This window comes from Lithobates pipiens, unplaced genomic scaffold, assembly GCF_037356315.1.
Source record: "Lithobates pipiens isolate NorthernLeopardFrog02 unplaced genomic scaffold, aLitPip1_a1.2 Scaffold_28, whole genome shotgun sequence".
NCBI classification, from domain to species: Eukaryota; Metazoa; Chordata; class Amphibia; order Anura; family Ranidae; genus Lithobates; species Lithobates pipiens.
In genome coordinates this window covers 123,465,363-123,486,966 of record NW_027507789.1, presented here as the reverse complement: position 1 = coordinate 123,486,966, position 21,604 = coordinate 123,465,363, and the positions used below count along the sequence as shown (strand labels likewise).

At 42.2% G+C, this 21,604-nt stretch overlaps 1 protein-coding gene across 1 annotated transcript in view; it reads right to left on the bottom strand.

The window, feature by feature from the left end:
* Positions 1–6,596: 6,596 nt before the first annotated feature.
* LOC143935594 (inactive phospholipase C-like protein 2) overlaps positions 6,597–21,604 on the bottom strand; it is a 303,650-nt gene continuing 288,642 nt past the window's right edge. The window contains exon 6 of the mRNA XM_077459578.1: positions 6,597–7,213. Coding sequence (XP_077315704.1) covers positions 7,025–7,213 — 189 coding nt within the window. The 3' untranslated portion in view covers positions 6,597–7,024. The remainder of the gene's footprint in view (positions 7,214–21,604) is intronic.

The following is a 21,604-nucleotide window of genomic DNA, read 5'->3' as shown; positions in this document are numbered from 1 at the left end:
AGACCACCAGGGATTCCAGTCAGTGCCACAATGGATGCCAATCAGTGCCCATAATGGATGCCAATCAGTGCCCACAATGGGCATCACTGATTGGCATGCATTATTGCTTGGCACTGATTGGCATCCATTAGTACAGTATAATAATACAATGGCGCCTATCAGTTCCCATCCGTGCCGCCTATCAGTGCCCATCCATGCCCACCTGTGCCGCCTACCCATGCCCACCTGTGCCGCCTACCCATGCCCACCTGTGCCGCCTATACATGCCCATCCATGCCACCCATCCATGCCCATCCATGCCAGCTATCAGTGCAAATTTGTGCCACCTATCAGTGCCCATCCGTGTCGCCCATCAGTGCCACCCATCAGTGCCGCCTATCAGTGCCCATCAGTGCTGCCTATCAGTGCCACTTCATTGGTGCCACCTCATCGGTGCCCATCAGTGCCGCCTTATCATTGCCCATCAGTGTATCCCCATCAGTGCCCATCAGTGAAGGAGAAAATGTACTTATTTACAAAGTTTGGAAACTGAAACAAAAAAAACCTTTTTTTTTTCAAAATTTTCGTTATTTTTTTATTTGTTTAGCAAAAAATAAAAACCGCAGAGGTGATCAAATACCACCAAAAGAAAGCTCTATTTGTGGGAAAAAAATGATAAAAATTCCATTTGGGTACAGTGTACAATGACCGCGCAATTGTCATTCAAAGTGCGACAGCGCTGAAAGCTCAAAATTGGTCTGGGCAGGAAGGTGTTTAAGTGCCCGGTATTGAAGTGGTTAAATATACTTCAGATTATGCAGAGGTTATGGCACAAAATGGTTAAGTTCTTGTGACTTTCTGTGTTTTATTTCTAGGACGGAGGCAGGACCGGGCAGATCCCTACTATTCCTCCCCCTTCCCCCCTCCCTTTCCCCTTTTTTCTATCTTTGACTTTCTCCTCTTTTCCCTCTTTTACTATCGTCTTTTTTCTCTCTCTTCCTTTTTAGTGACTTGGTTTATTGCGTTCAGAGTGGTACACCAGAGGTTATATGGTTATGCATTTACAATCCCAATCTTTGGTTGGGGAATAATTCTGTCATATAGAATGGGCGGGCTTCACATATCCTCAGGAGTTTATTATTAGTGTTGTGCTGTTAGCGACTTACTGTCACATGCCTCGACCTATGTCTTCTGTAACCCTGGTTTCAATTTGTATTGTATATTGTATGTAACGCGCTGTCTGTTACTATTTATTTCTACTTCCTTCTTCAATAAACACAAATTAAACAAAAAATAACATGTAGATGAACAATTCTAATATGTCATATTTTTTTCACTTTTACTTTCTTTAAAAAAAGTAAATTACTCACTGGTCTCGGAAGCAGTGGGCATCTGAAGCCCTCCTGTGTTAACTTCCTGTATTTCTGTGCAGCTGATTACCCAGCATGCACCTCTAAATCCCACACCTATTCTTCCTGATAGGTTGCTATAGCAACGTCAGCATCGCCGCAAGTTTCTGCCCCATTGCTATAGCAACCTGTCAATCAAAGGACAGGAGAGGAAGTTTACAAGTCTCTCCAGCTGCCGCCAAGTGTACTGTGTACCGCAGGCTGTAAGAATGTTAACCCCGGTCTTCCCCCTCCTCCTCCCATTCTCCTATCAACAGAGAAGAGAGTGCGGCTCTCTCAGGTTTGCCGCTCCAGTTTTCTGCAGGATATTTTTTTCCCTCCCCATTGCCTACAACTCCCAGCATGCACTCAGCTGGGCTAACTCCCATTCGTGTAAAATGTCCATTGTGAAAAGTGCTGCATGTCCTTAGCTCATACAAAGTAAAAAAAAATGGGTGGAACTCCGCTTTAAGACTTTTGGTGCTGGCTGCTTTTTATTTACTTTATTCATCTTTTTTTTCATATCTATTTCTAGCACAGCGTTAACCTTTGTTTTATTTTTACAATGTGTTTTTATAATATTGTCACCATAACATAAAAAATGTGAAAAAATGTAGATCTTTTGCTTATTCATAGAAATGGGATACATCCCAATTTAAAATTTAAACCTGTCGGCTTTCTGGTGTTCAAATTGAATATCCAGAACACCTCTCGTTTACACAGTAACCTAAATTTATCCACCCCTTAGTGGCATAGTAATCTGTTCCATACCCTGAATGACTAGACTAGATACATCTTTCTGATGGTGTTCGTTGCAGTGTCTCGCTATATTGGTGGATTTTATAGGTCATGTAGGCGGTCTCTTAACCTACGTGTCGTATGGCCTACATATTGTATTGGACATAGTGTACTTGTAATCACATATACTAAAAAACGTGTATTACAGTTAATAAAAGATGACATTTTAAAGGGTTTGCCTGTACTTACTGAGAACACCTCCTCCCCTCTTTTTATGAATGGACAATAAGAGCAGGTTTTGACTCCACATGCAAAAGTGCCCTTAACTGTAGCCAATGTGTAGCTCAATTGCGGCTAGTGTATAGATTTGGAGACAAAAATCTAAGCAGGGTCGGAGCTCTCCTAGACACTGTTTGTATACCACTTAACAGAATGTTGGAATATATTTGGCCATTAGATAGAACGGGAAGATATTTGGTTACAATTTTGTGGTTTTTATTAACCACTTCCCGACCGCCTCACGCAGATATACTGCGGCAGAAGGGCACGTACAGGCAGAATCACGCACCTGTATGTTGGCCTTTAAGAGGCAGCTGCACGCATGCCGCGGGCTTTGTGAGCGTGATCGCGGTCTCTATGTCTGGTGGGATACCCCCGATCTTCTCATGGAGAGGAAGAACGGGGAAATGCTAATGTAAACAAGCATTTCCCTGTTTTGCCTAGTGACACTGTCACTGATCACAGCTCCCTGTAAATTGAAAACAGTGATCAGTGTTGTGTCACACGTAGCCCCTCCCCCCACAGTTAGAATCACTCCCTAGGACACACTTAACCCCTACAGTGCCACCTAGTGGTTAACCCCGTCACTGCCAGTCACATTTACACAGTAATCAATGCATCTTTAATTTCACTGATTGCTGTATAAATGGTCCCAAAATCATGCCAAATGTGTCCGATGTGTCGGCCATAATGTCGCAGTCACAATAAAAATCACTGATCGCTGCCATTACTAATAAAAAAAATATATTAATAAAAATGCCATAAAGCTATCCCCTATTTTGTAAACGCTATAATTTTTGCGCAAACCAATCACACGGTTATTGCGATTTATTTTTTTTACCAAAAATATATAGAAGAATACGTATTGGCCTAAACTGAGGAAAATAAATGTTTTTTTATATTTTTTGGGGGATATTTATTATAGCAAAAAGTAAAAAAAATTAGTTTTTTTCAAAATTGTCGCTATTTTTTTTTGTTTATAGCTCAAAAAATAAAAACCGCAGAGGTGATCAAATATAAAAAATATAAGTACGCTAATATCATATATGACATTGTGCCAAAATGAATAAATAGAATAAATAAAAATCCGTGTACACAAACAAACCATAAATACTTCACAATACATGCTCCGTGAATAAATATAAATATAAATAAGAATATGAGCAGACTAAAGTTCCCAATCACTGTGTTCACCGGGCAGCTGCAGAAGGGATGGATGGATGGATCACAGATATTATCAATTATATGACCGCGGAATTGTCAGTTAAACCGACGCAGTGCTGAATTGCAAAATATGCTCTGGTCTTTGGCCAGCCAAATGGTTCAAGGCTTAAGTGGTTAACTTCCACACTACATGGAGTTGAGAAAACGGGAGCATTTGAGTACTGGGGAGACCTGGAATCACGTAAATGATTTTGAAGTTCTTTCAGTTAGTAAATTCATTTGTGGCATGTTCTTCACGATATTGAGGGCCCTATTGATGGTGGATCCAGGGTAACCTCTCTCCTCAAATCTCAATGCCATATCTGTGGCTTATTTCCTCAAATCTGAATCTTTGCTTCTTATCAGTTTTAACCCTAAAAATGTACCTACTGGTATACTTTTGATGGTGGGTTTTGGATGGCTAGAATCCGCTCTTGGCAAAATATTACCCGCAGAAGGCTTTCTATAAACACTATATGCTATCTCATTGCAAACGCCAATCAATAGAACATCCAAAAATTCTATCTGTTCAAAACAACAGTGACCATTGAACCGTAGGTTCAAATCATTGTCATTCAAGTAATACAACCAATTCTCCAATTCTTTGTCCTTCCATGACACCACAAACAGCAAATCATCTACGTTGCGACAGTAAAACATAGTGTCTTTCCTCCGGGGGCTACCATGTCCAAAAATGCGGGACCTCTCCCACCATCCCATATAGAGATTCGTTAGGGATGGTGAAAATTTGGCTTCCATGGAGGCCCCGCACTTTTGGAGATAGTCCCCACCAAACAGGAAAAAGTTGTAGGTGAGTAAATATTCCAGACACATAAAATAAATTCTTGAAGGGCAAGAGAGAACCGGCCTGATTTGGCCAAAAAGAAAGAAACAGCTTGTAGAACTAAAGTGTGTGGGATAGAAGAATAAAGGCTACCGACATTACATGTAATCCATCTATATCCCTGCTTCTATTCAAAATGTTGTAGTTTATTCAGAAGTTGTTTGGTATTCCAAAGAAACCCCGGCAATTCAACCACTAATGGCTGTAATTGCTGGTCTACCCATTGACCCAAACTTTCATTCAGGCAATCGATACCTGTCACTCTCAGTCTACCTGTTAAGGGACTTAACACTTTATGTATTTTTGTGGAGGTGATGGAATACAGGCATTACTGGAAATTTGAGGATAAAAATGTCCCTCTTTGTGAAAAAAAAAAAAAAAAGTCTATTGCTACTGCCCTATTCAATAGGTTCCCAAGTTCTGTTTTAAAGGATGTAGTGGGGTCACCCCTGAGTTTAAGATAGGTTACTGTGTCAGACAATTGGCGTATAGCTTCTCCTTTGCACATAACAGAATCAAGGACCACTACAGATCCCCCTTTATCTGCATTCTTTAGCAAGGCAGTGCTCGTCTTGTTTGGGATCATTATGTTGGAATACTGCCCTGCGTCCCAGTCTCCAAAGAGAGGGGCTCATGCTCTTCTTTAGTATGTCACAGTACATGTTGGCATTCATGGTTCCCTCAAACTGTAACTCCCCAGTGGCGGCATCACTCATGCAGCCACAGGCCATGACACTCCCATCACCACCATGCTTAACTGTAGGCAAGACAACCTTGTCTTTGTACTCCTCACCTGGATGCCGCTCAACATGCTTGACAGCATCTGAACCTCTGCAGCAATGCTGGTAGGACTCATACGTCTATTTCCCAAGGGCAACTACTGGATATGATGAGGATCACATGCACTCAACCTCTTTGGTTGACCATGGCAAGGCCTGTTCTGAGTGAAACCTGTCCTGTTAAATCGCTGTATGGTCTTGGCCATCATGATGCAGCTCAGTTTCAGGGTCATGACGATCTTCTTATAGCCTAGGCCATCTTTATGTAGAGCAACAATTCTTATTTTCAGATCCTCAGAGAGTTTGCCATGAGGTGCATTGTTGAACTTCCAGTGACCAGTATGAGAGAGTGAGAACACCAAATTTAACAGAAAAAACAAAGCAACGGGTGCCTCCTAGTAAGACTGAAATTTAATAGCCAAATGCATTAAAACACTCACATGTAAGCATATGTTATGAGGCACAGGGGAGTCCAGTGAAGTCACATTTGATCTCTGCAGTCAGGATGGTAGTAGGCACCTGTTACTTTGTTTTTTCTCTTTACATATTTGGAGAGGCTTCAACTCCCTTCACAAGGCTGCCCTTCAATACAGACTGGACATCTTCACATAGAGCTGTTTATACTCAAAGGACTACTGTATGAACTTGCATTGCTTACTATCATACTATAACCTGAGCCGCTATCCATTGTTTTTTCACCAAATTTAACAGACCTGCTCCTCATTCACACCTGAGACCTTGTAACATTAACAAGTCAGCGGTTTAGACCTCAATGCTCGTGTGTTGAGTTATTTTGAGGGGACAGCAAATTTACACTGTTATACAAGCTGTACACTCACTACTTTACATGAAATGGATAATGTGTGTGTAATATCTATAATTCTAATCATCATTCAGTATGTGCTCTAAGGCCTCATGCACACTGGATGTTTTTACAGCTGCTGTTTTTGGCTGCAGACGTTTTTTTTCTACAGTCAATAAAATCCCCATCATGTTATCCTATGTGTCCATGCACACATAGGCTGTTATCAACTGTTTTTGATTGGCAAAAAAACCCCCCAAAACTAGTGGGTTCTGAGAGGCGTTTTACAGCTGTAAAAATGCTCTAACGTCAAGAAAAACCTAAAAACCCAGATAAACGCTCAAAAATGCAGCTCACCAGCGTTTAAAAATTTTCATCCATTGATAAAAAAAAATTAAAAATAAATAAAAACGCTAATGCTGGGAATTATTGCAAAAACTTTGAAAAACGTTGAAACACTCATTGCAAAGCTACTGTCATTTTTATAACATTAATACAACGTCCAGTGTGCATGAGGCAGTGTCAACATATGTTAGTAAAACAAAGGCCGAGTTCTCAATGCAAAAACACTTCCACCACCATCATGAGATCAAAACAAGTGTCTTTATTCTAGGAGTGTTCTCATACACTACAGAGATAGGGGCATGGGGAAGGTGACCAGAGGTAGCAATACACTCGTTCCCCCCCCCCCCCCCAACCCAAATTTTCACTGCGTTTGGGAAGGTGCAGACTGAGGGGAAGTGAGGCTGGTTCTGTAATGCACAAAAATAAAGCTGTATGTCTTCATATAGACATCTGCCCTTCGAATTCGCTCAGTCATCCTTCAAAAGTCAACGGGTTGGCTTTAGTGGAAATGTTCCATAGAGGTGTGGTCAAGAGATGGAGATAATGGAGGTCCTAACATTTACCCTGTAGTTGTGCGAAAAAAACTGGAACACACTGCATGGCATAGTTCTGAAGAGGGCTTTGCCATGCAAGGGGTTAAGTTCTATGCTGGCATCAGAATGCATCTTCAAGAGCCAGTGCTCCCCCCACTTTCGGTCTCAGGGATGGGTTCCAGGGCCCCTCGTGGCCTAAATACATCCAGGGAGGGGGAGTGGGAGCTGTCCCGGCTTATCCCGCAGGATTGCCCTGCATGGTGGATCTGCCTGACGTGGTCCACAGCTTCATTCTTGGCATGCTTGAGGAGGTCAGCCTGACCCTGTGGGATAAGAAAGAACAACAGTGAGACAACTCTGTGTGAAGATTGTAGCAAAGTGATTAAAGAAACCCACAACAAAAAGAGAAAATGACATTTAGGATCATAGACATGTCAACTATCTGACAAGCAGCCAGCTTTCTTAATTTTATGTATTTTCAGGAAAATGAATGTAAGCAGCTTAATGAATATACTATCCAGATATCACAAGTCATTTTTATATTCATTGGCATTTCAGCAACTACAGGTGCATCTCATAAAATTAGAATATCATCAAAAAAGTTAATTTATTTCAGTAATTCAAATAAAAAAGTCAAACTCATATTTTATACAGATGCGTTACACACAGAGTGATATATTTCAAGCATTTATTTCTTTTCATTTTGATGATTATGGCTTACAGTTAGTGAAAACCTAAAATTCAATATCTCAGAAAATTTGATTACACAAGACCAATAAAAAAGCAAAAAAAAAAAAAAAAGGATTTTTAATACAGAAATGTTGGCTTACTTAAAAAGTATGTTCATGTACAGTATAGTATGCATTCAATACTTGGTCGGCCGGAGCTCCTTTTGCATGAATTACTGCATTATTACGGTGTGGCATGGAGGCAACCAGCCTGTGGCACTGCTGGGATGTTATGGAAGCCCAGGTTGCTTTGATATCGGCTTTCAGCTCATCTGCATTGTTGGATCTGGTGTCTCATCTTCTCTTGACAATACCCCACAAATTCTCTATGGGGTTTAGGTCAGGCAAGTTTGCTGGGCAATCAAGTACAGTGATACCATGATCATTAAACCAGGTATTGATACTTTTGGTAGTGTGGGCAGGTGCCAAGACCTGCCGGAAAATGAAATAAGCATGTCCATGAAGCTGGTCAGCAGAAGGAAGCATGAAGTGCTCTAGAATTCCCTGCTAGAGGGCTGCGCTGACTTTGGACTTGAGAAAACACAGTGGACCAACACCAGCAGATGACATGGACCCCTAAATACTCACAAACTGTGGAGAGGAACAGATTCCAAGTTGCATGAGGTCCACTGTGAAGATGCCACATTCTGTGATGATTTGGTGAGCCATGTCATCTGCTGGTGTTGGTCTACTGTGTTTTATCAAGTCCAAAGTCAGCACAGCCCTCTTTTAGGAAATTCTAGAGCACTCCATGCTTTCCTCTGCTGGCCAGAGATGAGATGTTGATTTCATTTTCCAGCAGGACCTGCCAAAAGTACCAATACCTGGTTTAATGATCATATCACTGTGTTTGATTGGTCAGCCATCTCACCTGACCAAAACACGATAGAGAATATGCACTGTCACTGTACTAATGACACTGGGCAGGAAGGGGTTAACGTCCAGGGTAAGCAATGGGTTAAATGTGTGCCTAACAAGTTTTTATGTGTGTACTGTGTGCTGCTTGCACTGGGGATCTTGTTGTTTTCATTCCCTGCTTAGTAGGGAATGAAGAAACAGATCTGTGTTGTTTACATTCACAGAGCTGTGTTCAGGGAAGCTCAGAGCTGATCACTGGGTGCTGGAAGTCAATCAATAGCCAGGACCCGATTGGCATGTGCTGTGATGAATCCCCCTACCCAGAAATACAGAATCACGTATATACAGTATCTCACAAAAGATCCCTATCATTTTTGTAAATGTTTTATTATAGAATTTCCTGTGACAACACTGAAGAAATGACACTTTGCTACAATGTAAAGTAGTGAGTGAACAGCTTGTATAACCGTGTAAATTTACTATCCCCTCAAAATAACTCAACACACAGCCATTAATGTCTAAACCGCTGGAAACAAAAGTGAGTACACCCCTAAGTGAAAATGTCCAAATTGGGCCCACAGTGTGAATATTTTGTGTGGCCACCATTATATTCCAGCACTGCCTTAACCCTCTTGGGTATGGAGTTCACCAGAGCTTCACAGGTTACCACTGGAGTCCTCTTCCACTCCTCCATGATGACAACACGGAGCTGGTGGAAGTTAGAGACCTTGTTCTCCTCCACCTTCTGTTTGAGGATGACTCAGAGATGCTCAATAGGGTTTAAGTCTGGAGACATGCTTGGCCAGTCCATCACCTTTACCCTCAGCTTCTTTAGCAAGGCAGTTGTCATCATATTGGAATACTGCCCTGCGGCCCAGTTTTGTGAAGGGAGGGGATCATGCTCTGCTTCAGTATGTCACAGTATATGTTGGCATTCATGGTTCCCCCAATGAACTGTAGCTTCCCAGTGCTGGTAGCACTCATGTAGCCTCAGACCATGACACTTCCACTACCATGCTTGACTGTAGGCAAGACACGCTTGTCTTTGTACTAATCACCTGGTTGCCGTGACACATGCTTGACATCATCTGAACAAAATACGTTTATCTTGGTCTCCTCACACCACAGGACCTGGTTCCACTAATCCATGTCCTTAGTCTGCTTGTCTTTAGAAAACTGCTTGCGGACTTTCTTGTGCATTATCTTTAGAAGAGGCTCCCTTCTGGGACGACAGCCATGCAGACCAATTTGATGCAGTGGGGTGTCCAACCCTTCAACTTCTGCAGAAATACGTCTATTTCCCCAAAACAACCTCTGCATATAACACTAAGCTCGTGCACGCAACCTCTTTGGCTGACCATGGGGAGGCCTGTTCTAAGTGGAACCTGTCTTGTTAAACAGCTGTATGGTCTTGGCCACTGTGCTGCAGCTCAGTTTCAGGCTCCTGCCAATCTTCTTATAGCCTAGGCCATCTTTATGTAGAGCAACAATTCTTTTTTTCAGAAAGTTCTTTGCCATGAGGTGTCATGTTGAACTTCAAGTGACCAGTATGAAAGAGTGAGAGCGATAACACCAAAATGTAACACACCGCTTCCCCATTCACACCTGAGACCTGGTAACACTGAGTCACACAATACCGGGGAGGGAAAATGGCTAGTTGGGCCCAATTTGGACATTTTCACTTAGGGGTGTACTCCCTTTTGTTGCCAGCAGTTTACTGTTCTGTTCACTGATAGGGGTAAAAAGCAGCTCATATCACACACATTACATATTGTTAGGCACGCATTTAACCCCTTGATCAACCTAGATGTTAACCCCTTCCTACCCGGAGATATTAGTACAGTGATCGTGCATATTATTAGCACTGATCAATGTATTAATATAACTGGTGATGACAGTGGCAGTTCCATTATAAGTCGCTGATTACTGTCGTCAGTAGTATAAAAAATGAATAAATAAAAATTCCAATATATATATCCCATAGTTTGTAGATGCTATAACTGTCACACAAACCAATCAATATACACTTATTGGGATTTTATTTAAACCAAAGACATAGCAGAATACATTTTTCTAAAATTTATAAAGAAATTTGATGTTTTTTTTTTTTTTTTTTTTACTGGATATGTATTATAGAAGAAATAAATTATTGTTTTCTTTTGAAAACTGTCTTTTTTCGTTTAGATCACAAAAAAAAAAAAAAAAAAAAAAAAAAAAACAACCCAGTGGTGATCAAGTACGACCAAAAAGTGAAAAGTATTTGTGTAAAATGATAAAAAAATGTTTTGGGTACAGTGCTGCATGACCACATAATGACGTGGCACTGATATGTCAGTTAATGATGGGGAAAGGACAGACAGTATGTGATGGTCAGCGATGTACACAGCAGTCTCCAGCTGTCTGCAGCATATCCCCTTCTCCAGTCCATGCACTCTACCTGGTACAGGCCGACGCACACTGCCCACATTCCTCAGCATAGAAGCGCCTGGCGCATGTCTCCCATCATCTGCCACTATCACTGGGTCCTAGTGCCGCCCGGTGGCACATAAAAGCTCAGAGGCACAGCAGGGATCATACTGATCACTACCAACACCATCATCGCAGACATATTACTACTGCTGATAGCGAAGGTGCAGTTGAATGCCCCCCCCCCCCGGCACTCCTCTCAATAAAGTGCCCGGGGCACATCCTAGTTTTGGCCCTGCAAGTAGGGCAGACAGAACCACTTTAATAAATCTGCCCTTTGTTTATATTTATTATTTAACTACAGTATATATGTGCATGGAAGCATCTATATATGACCTGAACCAATGCATCTTGTGCTGGCTTCCTGTTTTTCTTAAGTGTTGAAGAAGATCAACTCACAAAATTAGAGGTTCTAGTCCAATTTTTGGCAGATTACAAATTTGGTCCACAGAGAGTTGCATAATCCAAGCAAATGAGAATTCTTTAATTGCATGACAATGCGAGGCCAACTAGAAAATGCTCTATTTGCTGAAAAAAATTTGGTTGAATCTTCACTGACAGGTCACATATATATATTTTTTTATTAAAAAAAAAATATATATAGTATGGTACATACAAAAAATAAAGGGTATCGAAATGAAAACATATGTTTGTCTCAGTTTAAGTTCTTATACATAGTAACAATATGCACTTTACAAAAATAAGTACATCAGTACATAGTATTTGAATTATTATCAGAGCCATACAAACAACTCCATGGGTCTACCCACCCCCCACTCACCCCATCCCACCAACTCCCGGCTCTTCTCCATATACTTAACCAGAGTATAGAACAATACCCATCTAAAATCAATCTATTATGTGCATGTTGCAGAGTTCTTGAGCCATCTGTCCCAAACCTTCTCATATTTGGAGGGGCATCCCCTATGGGTGTATATACGTTTCTTATACAGCAAGACATTATTAATCTCTCCGAACCATTGTGAGACCGTTGGAGGATCAGGTCTCATCCAGACTCTGGCAATAACTTTCCGTGCAGAAAATAGCATTTCATGCAAGAATATTTTAGTATATTTATTTGAGTCAGGACGGCATCGGCTGAAGTGTTATGGGGGAGCCCATCGTGTCGTGTAGGAACCTCACCACCTGCAACCAATACGTTTGAATTTTAGGGCATTCCCACAGGAGATGAAAAAAAGTACCAGGTACTTGTGTACACATGCAGCAAGTACTAGAATAGGTGTGTTTGTATTTTGAGATTGTAAGCGGTGTGAGGTATGCTCTATGTGTTATGAAAACTTGGGTCAGTCGGTCAGAGAGTTTGGGCGATGCTAGTTTACAGGTGTCCAATGCATCACTCCATTGGTCATCTGTAATAGGCCCCAACTCTCTCTCCCATCTATTATTTAGTGCGTAGCCAGCCACGGTCATGGAAGGAAGCGACAACATAACATAAAACTGTGAGATGAGTTTTTTGGGATCTGGGTTCTTAATCGCTGCCATCAGAGGATTTTGGGCTAGGGATAGATCATCTAGGGGAATTTGAGCACGATATGCATGACAAAGTTGTATGTATCTATAATAAAAGTGATTCGGGAGCCCATACTCAGACTGCAAGTCATGAAAAGATTTTAGTTTACCACCAGAGATTATGTGAGACAAATAAAAAATGCCCCTTCCGCTCCACATTCCACTACCCATGATCCGTCTAAACTCTGGGATAGTCCCGTTACTCCATATGGGGGTATATTCATGCAAGGGTGGCAGGCACAGTCTCGCAGAAGCTATGTTCCATACCTTCCTATACTGGTATAAAAGAGATGTAGTGGTGTCTTCCTGCCCTCCCTCTCCGTCCCTCCAACAATCGCCACCATAGGGTCTAATGTTAGTTTAGTCCATGTCGGGCATAGAAAATGTAGAAACCTGTCTTTGTCTGTTTTGTCTATGTGGAAAATTTGTGATAGCTGAGCTGCTAGATAATACAAATTAAAGTCTGGCAGTGCCAGTCCCGCTAGGTCTGTGGGTTGTTTAAGTTTCTGCCATGGGAGTTTGTGCCTAGTATTGCCCCATACAAAGGGTTTTAGAAGGGTTTCTATCACCTTAAAGTGTTTGAGGACCAGGTAGACAGGAGAGTGCCAGAGCATATACAAGATTTTCTGAAGAAGGACCATTTTAATCAAGTTTGTACGACCCATTACCCCCAATGGGAGACGTGCCCATAGCAGCGTCTTCTGCTTGATCATGTCAATTAGAGCAGTTATGTTAAGTGGGATATAGTCTGACGGGGTTCTAGTCGTCCTAATACCAAGATATTTAATGGTATCCACCCTCTGTAAAGGAAACAGGGCACTGTCTCTGGGAGGTGGAAAACTGTCCAGGGGAGAATTTCGGACTTGTCCCAGTTGATTTTTAGACCAGAAAACGTGCCAAATTCTTCTATCAGTGCTAGAGCTAGGGGGAGTGATTGGTCTGAGTCATTTAGATAAAGTAGAGTATCATCTGCATATGTGCTGATCTTCTCCGTGATCCCACCCCTGCGCAAACCCACTATTCCCGTATGCGCATGGATCGCCATGGCTAGTGGCTCCGCTGCCAGAGCGTAAAGCAAAGGTGATAAGGGGCACCCCTGTCTAGTGCCTCTAGAGAGGGGGAACTGCTCTGAGGGCCAGCCATTTGCCAGTACCTTGGCAACTGGATTCTGATAGAGTAATTGGATCCACTTAATAAATTTGGGCCCCAGGCCGAACTTGGCCAAGCAGGTCCATAAGTACTGCCACTCAACGGAATCAAACGCTTTGGCGGTGTCCAAGGCAACTATTATCCTAGTACCGGCATCCTGTTTCTGTAGGATTTGATTCACTTGGTGCTGCATGGCCTCCGACGAGATCTGCAGGGGGGGGGGGGGGGGGGGAGTCCTCTACATTGCCCAGGCGGGTCTCAGCCTCTGTAACCCTCTCTCTTAATTTCTGAAAATCTTGCCTAACCAGCGATATGTCTACTTTTACCTCTTCAATCCTGGCTGCGAGTTTGGTTTGGCAATTCGTGACAGCTTCTTGACATGCTGTGATAACATCCAGGAGTCTCGCTGTGTCTGTGTTCCGCGCACTCACCTCCCCCAGCATGGCGGCGCCATCTTGGTCTGCTGGGTCTGCTTTATCATGCCGGAATTGGGACAGTCTAGCAGCCGCTGTAGTGTTCCTTTTTGTCAGCGACATGTGCCCAGAGGTTGCCCGGTCAGGGGAGAAAATTGCAGTCTGTGTCTCAGGATGTGCGAGCAGGTTATTCGGCCGGCGGAGCTCAGCTCACTTGCGTCCTATCTCATGCCGCTCCAGGCCACACCCCCGTGGTCACATATATTTAATTAATGCAAGTCATCGCTGTTTCCACCAGGACTTTTGTAAGGCCACTTTCAAGGACAAGCATCATTTTTTTTGAGCCATACGCTCCAATTTGTGTGTCTTGTGACATTCCATTTATTTCTGCTTTTCTAAGCAATGTAGTACAAGGTCATACTAAATAAACAGCATACATCAGTTTAATGGAAAGTTGAGTAATAAAGAGTTGGAATTATCAGTAGAAAACTCCTGGAGTCCTGGTGTATGTGCATGAATGGAGGCGGAAAAGTGTTCATATCAGCCTGAGCTTAGATAGGCAAGTTCACACCACAATTTCAGAGCAAGCACCAAAAGACCTAGCCATAATTTTTTTGTTGTGATCACCTGCTACTCTACAGCAAATACAACACGTATGTAGTATATCTTCCTTTACTTGATTGATCACAGAACTAATCTGACTAGTGCATTTTGACAACTGTGGCTTTTAAACACTTTAGCCCCTAAATGACCAGGCCATTTTTTGTGACACGCACTGCGTCGCTTTAGCCGACAAACAAAATTGATGTCCTCTTTTCCCCACAAATAGAGCTTTTTTTTTTTTCCTTTTGGTGGTATTTGATCACATCTGCGATATTTATTTTTTTGCACTATAAACAAAAAAAGACCGAAATTTAGAAAAAATAAATATTTGTTACTTTGTTACAGAAAATATATAAAAAAAAGTATTCATCAGTTTAGGCCAATATGTATTCTGCTACATATTTTTGGTAAAAAAAAATTGCAATCAACATATATTGATTGGTTTGCTCTAAATTTGTAGCGTCTACAAAAAAGGGGAAAGATTTAGGGATTTTTTTTATTTGATCACTGTATAAATGGCACTGGCAGAGAAGGGGTTAACACTAGTGGTGATCAAAGGGTTAAGTGTTCCCTAGGGAGGCATTTCTAACTGTCAGGGGGGATGGGCTCATTGATCACTAGGAACAGCTGATCTCTCTAACTCCTCTCCTGTCAGAATGGGGATCTGCCCTGTTTACTATGGGTGTTTAAATTATTCGTAGCATTGATGCATCACGATTCGACCACCCACAATGCAGCATTGATGCTACAACTTGCATATTGTATCGATTAACGTCACCCGCGTGCCGCTATATGCCCCGCCGATGAACTGAAAGGAGCTGTGGGCGTTAGTCACACCTCTTTTCCCACCCCCCACTGATGGCACCCCCAGCCGCCCGGCGTCAACGTGCGAGACACGAGGAGCAAGTGTCCCCCAACTTCCGTCAAGTCATGACCCGGTCTCGGCTCCCCAGAGCCTTCCTCCTTGGCTCACCTCACACTGTGTGCAGTGTGCACACACACAGCCTGCCTCCATCCTCCTTACAATAGGCTGCTGTGGCAGACCGGAGATGCCAGATGGCCGTGGTTGTCCTCCATTCCCCCTCACAGGCTGCTCAAGAGTCGTCATCATCAGGTACTTACTTGGGGGATACACATTGCCAGCATTTGATGGGGCACAGTAGCGGCATTTGATGGCACAGTGGTGGCAATTTATGGGTACAGTGACTGCATTTGATGGGCACAGTGGTGGCATTTGATGGCACAGTGGCTGCGTTTGATGGGCACAGTGGTGGCAATTGATGGCACAGTGGTTGCCTTTGATTGGCACAGTGGTTGCTTTTGATGGGCACAGTGGCTGCGTTTGATGGGGGTTTTTTTTCAGTTTGTTTGCGATTGATGATTTTTGATTTTGCTCATCTCTGCCCCACACATGCAGCCATGCAATGCATGTGTGGGGCAGTAATGTACAAAAACCATAAATCATACAAAAAAAAAAAAGGTATCAATGAAGTTGTGATGCGAATCAATCACTAAGACAATAAGACATACATAAACCATAATTTATGAAATGGCATACATTGTCGTTTGGGGGGATGTTATGGGGACATTGTCCGCAGTCCCTGAGCCTCTCTTGTATTATGTCTGCAGTCTCTGACCCTCTCTAGTATCATATCTGCAATCTCTGATCCTCTCTAGTATCATGTCTGCAGTCTCTGACCCTCTCTTGTAGTATTTTGGTGTCAGTCTGGAGCTCCTCTTTAAGTTGTCTGCTGTGTTTATACTTTGCTACATGCAGGGTTTTTTTTTTTTTTTATAAAAAAATTGAGTTCTTCTGACTGCTTGAATTATTTGGATGAAAACTGTGTGCAGTATATGTGCGGTGGGTGGTCCGGAAGTAGTTAAAAACTGATCCTGGCATTGGTTGCTAGACGTGTGCAGAATGAAAAACATTTTTTTTGTTTTGTTTAGATTCATTATTTAGATAAAATTGTTTAGTTAAATTTGTTTAACCCATTTTAATCGTTTTCGGAATTTGTTTTGTTTGTTCATATTCCAATTGTTTTGAATTCGAATAGTTTTCGAATTTCCAAAGAGAATCTTCCTATTGTAATCAATTTTTTTCTATTCTGTTCAAATTTCAAAAAATACCCTTTTGACACTTTTTGAGAACCAGTGACATTATTACAGTGATCAGTGTGAAAAAAAAGAACTGTCACTGTACTAATGACACTGGCTGGGAAGGAGTTAGCATCAGGGGCCATCAAAGGGTTAACTGTGTGCCTAGCCAGTGATTTTGTGTAGTGTGGGAGGTGCTTTTACTAAGTGAAGGCATGCATCCATGTCCCTTGCAGAAACACAGGATCAATGCCTTTCTTACTGACAGAACGCTGATCTGCCCTGTTTACATGCCCTGTTGCCTTCTGCCCTCGTACTGAACAATTGGCGGGTGATGGTGGACACAGAGTCCCCGGTACCCTCCGCTGGGTTCCCACTGTGTGTAAACACAGAGGCACGCATGTACGCACCCTACCCTGAAGAGCCAGATCACGTATATATATATATATATATATATAAATATATACGTGATCCGGCGCACAGGGGCCGTCCTTTAGCAGTAAAACTACTATTGGGCGGACCCGAAGAGGTTAAATGCATGCCTAACAAGTGTTTATGTGTGTAATGCTTTTATTGGGGATCTAGTTGTACAATTCCTTGCTTAGCAGGGAATGAAAAAACAACTAGATCCCCTGTCACTGAACCCCACCCTATGCTGTTTATACTCACTGTTCTGTGAATCTTAAGAGCCGATGACATTGATGGTCAATCACTGACCGGGGCACAGTGATCAACATGTGCTGTGACTAATCACAGCACAGCCGGGACTGTGAGCTCCCTACCCAAAAATGCGGAATCACGCATTATATATATATATATATATATATATATATATATATATATACACATATACACGCATATGTAATATATATATATACATATATACACATATAAACACACCTGATTCTGTGCAGCCGGCCCACACTGTTGCATGTACAGTCTGCGGCCCGCAAGTGGTTACAGCTGATCTCCAGCTTTTAGTAAAGTTTATATTGTGTTTGGACCAAGCTGGTATAAACTATTACCTTCACTAAGAGATGCAGCGGCTGGAAGTGCTGTGTAAGCTGTATGTAGCCTCAGCAAAATATGAGGGTTCTTCAAAAAGTTTTCACACTTTTTGGGCAGCCTTTTTCACCACAGCGAGACAACTCTGTTATTATTATTATTATACAGGATTTATATAGCGCCAACAGTTAATGCAGCGCTTTAAAATATACAGTACAGTTACAGTACAATATAATACAAGAGGGTTAAGAGGGTCCTGCTCATAAGAGCATACAATCTAAGAGGGTGGGACAAGTGGTATAAAAGGTTAGAACTGTAGGGGATGAGCTGATGGAGGTGGTAAAAGATTAGTTGGAGACGCGATGGGCTTCCATGAAGAGATGAGTTTTCAGGGATCGCCTGAACGTAGCAAGAGTAGGGGATAGCCGGACAAATTGAGGTAGAGAGTTCCAGAGGATAAGAGAGGCTCTGGAAAAGTCCTAGAGAGGAGCATGGGAGATTGAGAACAGGAGGAGGAGACAAGTAAGCTAGAGAGTAGGAGGTCTTGACAAGAGCGGAGAGGACGGTTTGGGTGATATTTGGAGAAGGTTGGTGATGTAACTTGGGGCAGAGTTGTGAATGGCTTTGTATGTTGTAGTTAGTACTTTGAATTGAATTCGCTGGGTGATGGGAAGCCAGTGTTAAAAAGGGGTGAATTTTAGAGATGTTTGTTATGATGTTGGATATCAGTTATATCAGAATAACTTCAAGAAAAAATATGATAGACGCCCTTCTAGAAATAATCAGGGCCATGTTTTACTTGTGTAGTGCTATATGTATGAATCTGGCTGTGTATTTATAGTACATTTGCCATCTAATTTGTCTCCTACTCCTGTGTTGCAAGGCCTTGCAGTGAGACAATGTTGATGAACCTTTCCCAATGTTTCTATAGTAAGGGGATGGGATGGGTTCCACATGGGCATGCATGAAGATAGTTCCACCCATAGAAGCCTAACATCTTATACATCAACTAATTACTGTACATTTCCCCTCTGAAATCTCAAATGCCAGACTAATGAATATAGAATATCATAATTTATGTACTGCTAACCGTTCCACAGCGAGACGCCAGCAGGCAAATCTCTTGATATTTAATCACGCAAGATTTTAAACACACTGTTTGTTCAAGCAGCTTAATGACTAATTTAGATGACCCAGACAGGATTTCCATAAGCAAGGTCTAAATAAAGCCATTTTCCTGGATATGCACATTAGAACAACAATGTTTTTAAGAGAACAGATCTATGTATTATTTAGATAATTGAAGGACTTCATTTCAAACAAAAACACTCCAAGTTCCTTAATGCGGTGTTCCGCCCCCCCCCCCCAAAAAATTTTTTTACACATACTGCAGCTGCTGGCTTTTAACAATAGGACACGTACCTGTCCTGGAGTCCACTGATCTCGGCACCGCAGTTGATGCTTCCATCAGCTGTTGGGTGCTGCTGCCACTGTGGGTGAAGCCTTACGGCTTCACACCGGGAACCCCACTGCGCATGTGTGAGGCCCCGCTCCTCTCTCCTACTGGCCTGGTGACAGGGAGAGGAGGAGGTAGCCCCGCGGTGATGTCACGGGCTGTGGCCCAGACATCCTGTCCCTCCTCCCCCCATCGAAAGGTGCCAATTGTGGCACCGGAGGGGGAGAGGAGGAAAATTAGCGGAAGTTCCACTTTTGGGTGGAACTCCGCTTTAAGGCCTCATGTACACTGCTGCTGCTGGTAAACGGATGTTTAGGAGCAGTTGGGCTTTTTTTTCAACTGCTCCTGAACTCTTCTCTATGTTATCTTATCAGTACATGTATACAGGGGCGTTTAGTTTATAGTTATTTCCAGGCAGTTCAGTTTAGAGGCTATTTTTGGAACGCAAAAAAATGGGTCCAGAAGCTGAGTTTAGAGGCATTTCAAGTGCCAATGTTTCTAAACGCGGTAACTTTACAGGTATTTTTTTTTTTAACGCTTCTAAATGCAAATGTGGCAAAATGCAGCAAAACTGTTTTAAACGTATCTGTCAAGATAAATCGTTCAGGAGAAGTTGTAAAAACATTCCATGTACATGAAGCCTAAGACAGCTGAAATCTTCTGACTACCAGCAGAGGCACTTTAGGGGGAAAACCACTGACCTATACAGAGCAAAGGCTAGAGTGCTTATCAGTGGTTTCACCAAAGTTCACTTTATGCATGATCTGAAGATTTGGAAAAATGTCTCAGACCGTTCTTCATACAGATTTGCAAAATCTATTTGGAATCCTTTGATTATTTTTGTCCCAGAAAAGAGCAGTTCTTTTGCACTTGGAAATCCCCAGAATCACAGCATTTCAGTCCCAGGAAATGTCACCATTGCAGCCTTGTTATGTCATGTCACCTGTCACTGCAATGCATTGTAGACACCAGCATCGGCTGACTCTTCATTCACTTTATTTCAAGATACTGCTTATGGCTGCACCACAGTCTCAAGATATATAATGCAGAACTGGAACCACAGGATATTTCTTTGCAGGCGGCCTTTTTTTTTTTTTCATATATATTACGATGTTGGACCCCCTTACCTTGCCTCCTCAATAGCTCAGTATTTTTCTTAATGGGACCTAGACTAAAAATTTAGATCCACAAAAAAAAAAAAGAAAAATTATAATGACAAAATATATAGGCTGCCATTGTTGACCTCTCTTTTTGAATATTACCTGGCTTTGAATAATTCTTAGCCGCCTACAGGGAAATCAGTACACCAAACGTCAGTTGTGGCCTCCCTCTGAATTTTTTTGTGACATGTTTGTGTAGCAGGTTAGTGACCAAACGTATGACAGCCATTGGCACAGAAAGCTAGGAAACCAACAATTGCATAAGGAGATCAGCAATGGCAGAATACATAAGCCATCCCCTTCAAATCGTTCTCTGCAGCTATTAAGCTATCTACGAGCCGGGCCCTCCCATACCTTTTGTATTGAACTGTACTGTAATTGCGATGGCCCCCTATACATTGTAAAGCAATGCGTAAACTGTTGGCGCTATATAAATCATGTATAATAATAAGTCTCTCAGTACGTTTCCTTTAAAAATCACAATACTCGTTGAAAACACAAGAGTTTGTAAGGGTTTCATATAATGGAGAGCATTAGTAGAAGCTACTGCTCTCCAGTATATGAAACCCTTACAAATTTTGCAAGCATACCAAGTAAAAAATTAGATTTTTGTACTCATCATAAAATCCATTTCTCTAAGTTCATCGACAGACAGAGCACCTCCTTAATCTTGACCATTAGGTTATAGAACCTCCGCAGGAGTAGGACTAGGCAGAACAAAAAACACCTGGCTACGCCCATGGGCTGTCCTCAGTCAGTATATAACCACCTCCCTGCTCTAGATATTCAGTTTAGTAGCAAGCTGTAATAGAAATATCAAAAACTCCATAGAGGGGTGGGTGCTTTGTCCTTCAATGAACTCAGAGAAATGGATTTTACGGCGGGTACAAAAATCCCATTATTTTTTAATATATGACTTTGTATATGTGAATTTAGGAGCCACCGCTCCTACTTGGTATGCTTGCAAAATTTGCAATGGATTTTACAGTGAGTACAAAAATTCCTTTTTCTCTTTCGTTCATGGACGGACACAGTGCCTCCTTAACCACTTGCCGACCAGTGCACACTGATATATGTCGGCACAATGGCAGCGGTAGGCAAATGGGCGTACCTGTACGTTCCCTTTGAGAGACGGAGATAGCAGGCGCGTGCCCGTCGCTTACACGGAGCCGCAGAACGGGGAAGTGCCTATGTAAACAAGGCATTTCCCCGTTCTGTCATCGGGAGCAGTGATCACTATCATGTGACT